At 50.8% G+C, this 8,446-nt stretch overlaps 1 protein-coding gene across 1 annotated transcript in view; it reads right to left on the reverse strand.

The window, feature by feature from the left end:
- BARX1 (BARX homeobox 1) overlaps positions 1-523 on the reverse strand; it is a 4,330-nt gene extending 3,807 nt beyond the window's left edge. The window contains exon 1 of the mRNA XM_010584468.1: positions 124-523. Within this exon, the coding sequence (XP_010582770.1) occupies positions 124-523 (400 nt within the window). The remainder of the gene's footprint in view (positions 1-123) is intronic.
- Positions 524-8,446: the final 7,923 nt, after the last annotated feature.

Here is an 8,446-nt window from a genome sequence, read left to right on the forward strand (position 1 = left end):
CCCGTCGAGGGGGCCCGGCCCGACGGCCTCGGCTCCGGGCTCCCTCCGGGCCTGGGCCCCATCNCTGGAACCGACTGAAGGGAGCTGGTCGGGGAAGGAAGCAGAACACAGCGCGAAGCGGACCGTTTTCCTTGACTTTTACAGCCTTTTCACGAACATTTCGCTCGGTGCAGCGGGATTCGTTTAATTCCCCTTTAGCCCGTGTCAGGCAAGGCAGCAGATAATTAATGAGCGAGCCCTTCTCGTTACTGACGTACTTCGTGCAAGGTTTACGTGCGAGACTCCCAGCGCCCGTAATCCCCGGCGGAAAATGTCGGCACCAACGGATTCGAGGGGGGAGAATTTTGGCGAAGCCCCGGCAGCCCGGCCGGCGGGGTGCCCGCGGCAGGGAGAGCTGACGACGGCCGGGGGAGGGTTTTTGGCTGGGCTCGGCCCCCTCCCCAGGGCGGGAGCGGCACCGGCCACGCGGGACCGCGCGTTGGTGATTTCCACGGCAGGGATCCATCCCACGGGAGGTATCCATCCCCCGGCTCAGCCCAGCAGCTGCCTCCGCGCCGGAGCTGGCCCACGCAGAGGGACGGGCGTCGGGCTCATCCCCGGGGCAAGGGCAGCTCAGCCTCCGTCTCTATAGTTTTCGACTCTTCCCCCCGCAGCACCCCCCAAAAAAAAAAGGGATTTCGGCACGTTCTTTCGGCCGCTGCCGGCTGCCGCGGGGCTGGCGAGGGGGTCTGCGGGGGATGCGCGGGGCCGTGCGGAGCAGCCGGCGGGATCTCGCCCGGTCCCGCGGGACGGGACCGCCACGGGGGTCACCCGCGGATGCCTTCCGTGAGCGCAGCCCACGGGGGGACGTGTCCCATCCGCGGCTTAAGCAGCACTCCGCCGCCGTCGGAGACCGGGGGTCCGGCCCGCTCCCCGCGGGGCTCCCCCGCGCTGTCCCGGCTCCAGCGCTTCTCGCCGGGCTTCGCGCCGCGGTCCCCGCCGCGCAACACGCGTGGGGAGCCCCGCAGCCGGCGCTGCCCGCAAAGGCAGCCAGCAACCTCGCGGGTGGCCTTCGCACCCGGCGGGAGACGCAGAGGTGCCGGCTGCGGGGACCCTCGGGGGATCGGGACGCCCGGGCCTGTCTTTTTAATGCGATCGTGAAGGAAGGGACGCGTGGACGCGTTTAAGGACCTGTGGAGAACTCGAGGCCGAGCTGCTCGCTCTTGTTGGCGTTATTTAAATCCCACTGTCCTGTCGTTTCATCGTACAACTCAGCCATTGCATTCGACGCAAACGAGGTGTTTCTTGAATTAATTTATGCTCCGTACTGCCCCTGCCTTCCCAGATAACCTGTTCCATATGTTTACTGCCACTTGTACGGAGCAGTTCCGCGCGGATTTTTCTGTTTTCTCCACGTTTCTTCACTTTAAAATTACGCCCCTTGCTCTGTGAAACACTGACGAGCTGCAAACCAACTTATTAGCCCTCTCCGGCCCTCCCGCTGCCCCGACCGCTTTTAGAGAGCTGTCATTTCTTCAGGCATCACCCTTAGTGTCTGGACCACCAACGAGTTCGTGAAACACGCCGAAGCAGCGGTCATCCTGGGGTGCCGGCGGTGTGTCCCCCCTTCCCCGGTCTCTGCGGACACGGGCGGGGGGCAGCGGCAGGGACCGGCCCCGCTGAGCCCACCGAGATGCTGCGCGGCCCCGGGGCCGGACCGGCCGCCCCCGTCCCTGCCCCGCACCTCCCGTTCCCTCCTGGAAATCTCCTGGGCAGCAGCGACCCTTATGCACACCTGCCCAGCGCTCCGGGGAGCCCTTAGCGAGGTTAACCGGGCCCCCAAAAATCAGAACAAAACCCCTCCCAGGTTCCTGACACGCCTTTTTGTCCGCCCATCTTTTGTCCATCTTCTCTATTTAGATCACAAGGTATTTTCATGCCAAGGTACCGATTTCTAGCGGCCGAGGCAAAAGAGGCCTTTGGAGCTATTGTAATAAATAACAAGGAGAATAATTATGAGTAAAGTGAGAAAAATTTGGGCCACATTCAAGAGAGCAGACAAATCCACATCGGATTGTTTAAACAGCCTCACCTCTGAGATTTGCACACTCATAAACAAATAGCGCGCATAACATAAATTACCAACCTCCCCACACACACCTTGATTATTTTTTCTTCTGTAAAATAAAACAAACCTCGTGAATAACTGTAAGTATTTACACACACACACCCATCCCCATCTCTGAGCAGGTTAGGTTCAGCGCAGCGCAGACCTGGTATCATTTCCCAGCATACTGATAATTTAAGGTTTAATGTACTTTGTGAAATATCTGCCCCGAGGCTGCTTATGTGAGCAGCCGCAGCCAGGCAGGCACGGCCGGCCTGAGGATCACGCAACAGAAACCCATCCTGGGAGCAGGCCTACAGCCCCGAAGTTCATTAAAAAAAATTAAATTAACGTTTATGGAAAACGCTCCTATTGTAGGATTTTGATGCTGCACTGTAAGAGAGGAAGGACGAACTTCACCAGCCGGCTGCAGCCCGAGTCAATAATTTAAAATCGTTGCAAAGGAAATCCTATAGCCAAAAGTACATCAGTCAAATTTTTTTGTTTGTTTAAATTGTGACTCTTACAGTGCCTGAAATTGTCTAATTGTCTAATTTGCTTCTTACAGAGCACCTAAACCCGCACTCTTATTTTGCATCACTCTGTCCGGTAGATACAGTCCTGAGCGATTCGCACAACCGCTTTTTTATAAACGGCATCATTTCAGAGTGGAAGTTCTGCAAAATACGTGGGGCTTTAGGGAGGAACCGGGTGAACAAGCTGCAGGCCCCAAATTTTATAGACTTTTTGTCCCAGCCACTAGAAGGGAATAATCTTTCTCTTGCAAAAATGCTCCTCATTACTGAGTGGGCTTTTTTTTTTTTTGCTTGCACCAGGGACAGACTTTATGTCACTGGTGGAAACATAGACTGTTTCTAGAGTTACCTATTTTACAACAATTTAATACAAATGTACGTAACTAGTTTCAGAAACTATCAATACATCTATGTCATTCAGAGGCTCTTCTAATCTTCATTTTATCTAAAAGTGGAACGCATTTTTAAAGGCTCCCTTTGCTGACTCTTACACTTCAGCTATCTCGATAGATGACTATTTTGGCTGGGCAACTCAGAAAAGGATGACAGTTCAATTAGTGAAAATTTTGCTGTGAGGAAGGAAACAAGTTCACCCAGCGGCTTAAAATTCTTCACGGCGGGTAGGAGTACTTTTGCTTCGCTGATTAATCACCGTTTTGTCGGGAAGAAGAGTTTCGCTGAATTTTGCACGTAACCGGCCCCTCCGTTAAGTCCTCACAACATTCTCCTCACTCGAACGACCGTAACGCGAAAAATAACCCAAACTCTTTGCCTCCTGCATCCCTCAGGAAACATCCCGACGGGGAAAACATTTTTGCACGAAAAGGGCAGCAGACGATCGCTTGCGAGCCTCGCCGGAGCGATCCCGGCCCCCGGGGCGGAGGGCTGCAGCCGGGGAGCGGCGCCCGCCCCCCGCTCCCCTCCCCGAACCGCCGCCGGGCTCCTCGCAAGGGCTCCGAGCTCTCCCATCGGAATCTCCCCGTTCCCAGGAGCGGGAGGGTCCCCGGTGCCCGGTCCGTACCCCCGCTCTGCCGGGCCAGGGGGAGGCCGGCCGTGCCCCCCCCCCGCCCCCCCGCAGCGCTGGTCCCACAAGCCGCGCACCCCCCAACCCCGCAGCGGTGTTTAGCCGGGTTAATGAAGAAGTGCTTTTGTAGCCAAGCTCTCGATGCGTTCTAACCCCAAACACTTCTCTGCTTTTCCAACATGCCCTTTTAAAAAAAAAAAAAAAACAAAACTAAAAAAAAGGGCCCCCCCCCGCCCCGTGCCTACCGCCGAGGCGAAGCGGCAAGCGGGGGGAGCCGGTGCCCGGAGCCCGCCCCGGCCAGGGGGTCCCCGGGCCGTGCGGGGCTCTGCCCGCCGCCGGCCTCCCCGTCCCCAGGGGCAGGGGCAAGCGGGGGGGACCCTCATGCCATTGCGGGAACATCACCCCCGCGGCCCCTGCCCTTCCCACGGCTGCAGGGTGTCCGAGGAGGGGAATTAAGTCACCGCAATCTCCCACTCGCTCACTTCTCATGGCACTTAATATTCAGGAAATCCACAAAGTGGTACGAAGAGAGTGGAAAACGTGACATCACGGGCTAATTGGGAAAGAGCATTAGGGCTGAGGGAATAGCTCAGTCCTGAGTAATACATTATGTTTAATGGCCGAGGAAAGCTTCATCAGCGTTTAGACGCGTATCCCTCTAAAAATTATTTTCTGCAAACACCTGGCCTCATCAGACAGTTCGACTGGTTAGTTTTCCCCGAGAGTCATGTCTAGAGGATGCAGTTAGGTTTGTGTGAGGGCTGCGGGGACCTGCGCCCCAGCCCCTTTATTTCCCTGCCATAGGAGGTACATCACCCGTCCTCCCCGCCACGCACGGCTCTCACAAACTAGGTGTCCCCCGTTTCTTCCAGAGCTTTACAAGGAAACAACACCTAAAACTGCTCGGGTCTGAATACATTTAATTTATATCCGATAGGATAGCCTACAAAATCAGAAGCTCCCCATACGTGCAATCTCCCTCCCCACCATCAGCACAGGGGACAACACACACCCGAGGGTTACACTCCTCCTCTGTCATGGGCAACCGCATACCCATCTGTTCCACTGTAACACCTTTTTCCTGGCATCCTTTTATTTTGCAGAACACCAAAAGAGCACAAACAGCAAGACACAGACCTTGAAAGCCTCTCTCTCTCCCTTTCTCTTTTTCTTTTTACATATAGGATTTTAAAACTTTATTAATTTATTTATTAGTTTCAATTTTTGTTCACAGACAAGGGATGCAATGCTTGGAAATACAAGCCAGTAGCTAGCCACAAACATGATTAGATTTCAGGCTGAACAGTATTCCTCATGACAGCCTCTCCTCTGTGAATTGATTTCTAATTATGAAGAGATCTGTAGGTTCAGAGGCTCCTTCACCAGCACTGCCAAAAGCACGGTGGCTGCAGCCCCTAAAACCAGTGTGTCAGCTAACAGATGAGTGCAATTGTACTTTCCCTTGTTGACAGCATATATAACCATCTTTCTCCACCCAGAGCTGCTATCAAAAAGCAGTGCGATGGTATACACAGGCCTTGGACTCCAGTCAGCGGTCAGCATAAATCCCCCAGTCCAGGATTTCACATCAAAACTGACCTCACACAGCACGGCTACAGCCGGAGTTACGGATGCAGAGCTGCGCGTGTGAAACTGCAGGTAACACATGTGTTTTGCAAACGACAGTTAGAAGATATCTGAAAGGGTAAGTTAACCATAGGTGCATTAGTTCATAAAATGATTACACCCCACCTGAAACAGCACCTATGGCTGCACTACCCATTTCTAGATGATAAACGAGTTTCAGACAGAAAACAACAAATTGTCCTTATCGCTCTTGTATTAGTTGAAATTCAAGCAACCCCTGCATCTACTGCAAAATTAAGGATGCCCTTAATGATATCACATTAGCCCCTGTGCTGTAAACACTTCGGTGTGTGTGCTTAGGTTATTCACCGTGTGTGCCGTCGACTGACTGGAATAAGACTGTTTATAGTTCATAAAATTAAGTTAATGACTACATCTGTGCAGAGCTGGAGCCTTCGGTTTTTAAAAGTGAAGTGAAGAAACAGAATAAAATCCCTACATTCTTTGGTTTTACAGTTAGCCTCCAGTCAGTTTTGGTTCCTAGTTCTTGAGTACTACGTCAGATCTGGATGGTTTGGGTTTATAGATCAGCAGGGAGATGTTTAAGTCATTTAACACAATAATGGCTAATTGAAACATTTTATTTAAAAAATAACAAGATGTTTTATACATATTAAAATCATATTAAAGCTGACTTCCCAGTCTCTCACAAGCACCACTACAGCCAGTCAAAACCCCCTAAGTTAGAGAGCCCATTACATAAAATAGCTTTCGTTAAATGCCAGACAGTATAAAACAATTAAGTGATTAAGGGTTCCTTTCTGTTAGTTTATTTCTTAAACACGCTTTTGATTTGTATGTTATCTTGTTTTAAAATACAGGTACAAAAACATTAAAGTGCCCCTACAACAGCAATTAGGAACAGAATCTCTGCTCATTCCTACAGAAGTTAATGGCCCTGGCACAGGAGAAGGGTCTGCAGCCTAAGCTCACCAAAAAGAAAATCACACCAATAAAAAATGCTTAAGAAAAATGTTCTAAAAATGAACAACCAGGTGTCTGAAATCTCCTAAATGGCTTCTATTTTTAGAAGTTTCCCTTTGCAATGCAGACTGCTGCAGATATTCCACCTGACAGGCCAACTGATCTGGTGCGGCTGAAACCTGCCATCATGGAAACATCAACTCCTATGGACTGAGGCAAATCAGGCAAGCATTACTGGCTGTGAGGAGCATTAATAACAGAAAGCAATTAAAGATACATGGGTTCCCAGACATCAGACACTCAGAAACTGAGTATGATTTACCACCGCAGGCTAGAATTTTTTTTTTTTTTTTTATAAAATTGTGCCATGTGGATTAGGATTTCTGTATGCTGTTGACGTTCCTAAGTCTTTATCTGTTTTAATCTTGGCTGAGATTCAATGGATTCTTAAAAACCTGTTGGAAGAGTCTTGGTCATAAATCAGTAGATGAGGTTAAAATATTTAACAGAGGTACTTGTGCTCAGTGTGAGGGACGCAGGCAGCCAGGCAGGGGCTGGCTCTCCTTGCCTGCATCTGCATGGGGAGCCCTGGCCCATGACAAAACCTGGGTGCCCTGTGCTGACGTGCTAAATTTAACCCAGCTGAGAACAAGGTTTGGTCCTGAACCAGCTGACGCTGGTGGCAGTTGTGTCCCCGGTTCAATGGGAGCAGGATCTGGGTTTAAGGGAACTTGATTTTCATGAGAGGTGGCAGGAGGCCAGCGGCACCGGTTTGCAGGTGTATGCACGTGGGCTCATGGCGTGGTTTTCGTGCCATTTCCTACTGCCGGGAGATCCTTAACTTCCAGGAGGACAAGCGTCCCAGCCAAAATCCCCCCTGATGCTGTAAGCCAACCCGTGTGAAGATTCTGTGCATCCTCTGTATAACTCCTCAGGGCAGGGCTTTGCTTAGCGTATCCTACTTCAAAACCAACCCAGGTCACAGAGGACTGCAAGTGAAATCAAGACTAATTTTCTCACTGTTAACTTCAGTGCTCGTCCCCCCAGCTCTGCCCACTCCAGCTTAGATCCTGCACCCTGCAGCGACCCTCCCTGGCTCACATTGCCGGCTGTCTGTGGACACTAACAAACTCACTACATTGCGATGCTTACACCTGTGGAAAATCCATCCCGTAGATTCACTTAGGTTGGGATGGAAGAGGGAAAGGCTAAATTTTTCTACACTTGTCAACTTCCTCCTCCTGTATCCCACTTCAGTTGGGGATAGTGTGTCTTTCTTACTACTGTTCACGGGGCCAGTCTAATTTAGAATGAAATAGGGAATTAGGAAGGTCATGTTTCAATGAAATACTTTAAAAGAAACAATGTTAATAGAGGTTAATCTGGACACAGAAAATTCCCCTTGAAGGTGTGAGATTTTGAGAAATTAATTCCTTCATCATTCATACAAAGGGAACTCACCGTACTAGCTTAATTACTCTCAGGGTACACCCTGGGCCCATATACTACCACCCTGAAAGTTATAATGAACATAGAACACTGCAGTAACAGATTTCCTCTCCTTTCTAAGAGATGATTAACGAGAGTTATAGGGCTTTCTAAAATTAGCCTTGAGAAAGACCAATGCTCTTATAATGCTAAAGAAAGCACAATGGTTTCTGATTTCCAGTCTGACCCTACAGGCCTTTCTCAGGCAAAATTTGGACCGTGCTTTAGGTCTTCTATTCTCCTTGCACTAGTGGACCAGCATTCTCAGAAGGACTTAAGGCCCCTGATGCTGCAGCAGGTATTTTGAATTCTGTGTGGGAAAAACTTGCTCACACCGAAGTCACTAGAAGGAGATTTGCTATCCACTTCGGGCGAAATGAGAACTGATTTTTACGTTGCCTACCCTGCAATTCTTACATCTGATAGGGCAAATTTCTATTTACTGTGTCCAGAACTAAATTTCAAACCCATATGTGGCCACGACTGCTTAGGAAGCTTAAACAATTTTGCTTCCCACACACATGTTATGACACTCGCACGTTTTTGGACTCCAAGGCGGAATTCCACGAACCCACTGACAGTTATCTGTCGGAACCGACTTCACCCGGCTCTGCGCCCTTCTTGCCTTCCCCGGTAGCTCTTCCCCACGGACTCTCTTCAGGCTCTCTCCCGCCTTAGAGCCAGCGCCGCACGCACACCTCGGCACAGCCGAGCCTCCGCGGAAACCTGCTCGGGGCGAAC

Source organism: Haliaeetus leucocephalus, unplaced genomic scaffold, assembly GCF_000737465.1.
Source record: "Haliaeetus leucocephalus isolate CR32 unplaced genomic scaffold, Haliaeetus_leucocephalus-4.0 Scaffold984, whole genome shotgun sequence".
NCBI classification, from domain to species: Eukaryota; Metazoa; Chordata; class Aves; order Accipitriformes; family Accipitridae; genus Haliaeetus; species Haliaeetus leucocephalus.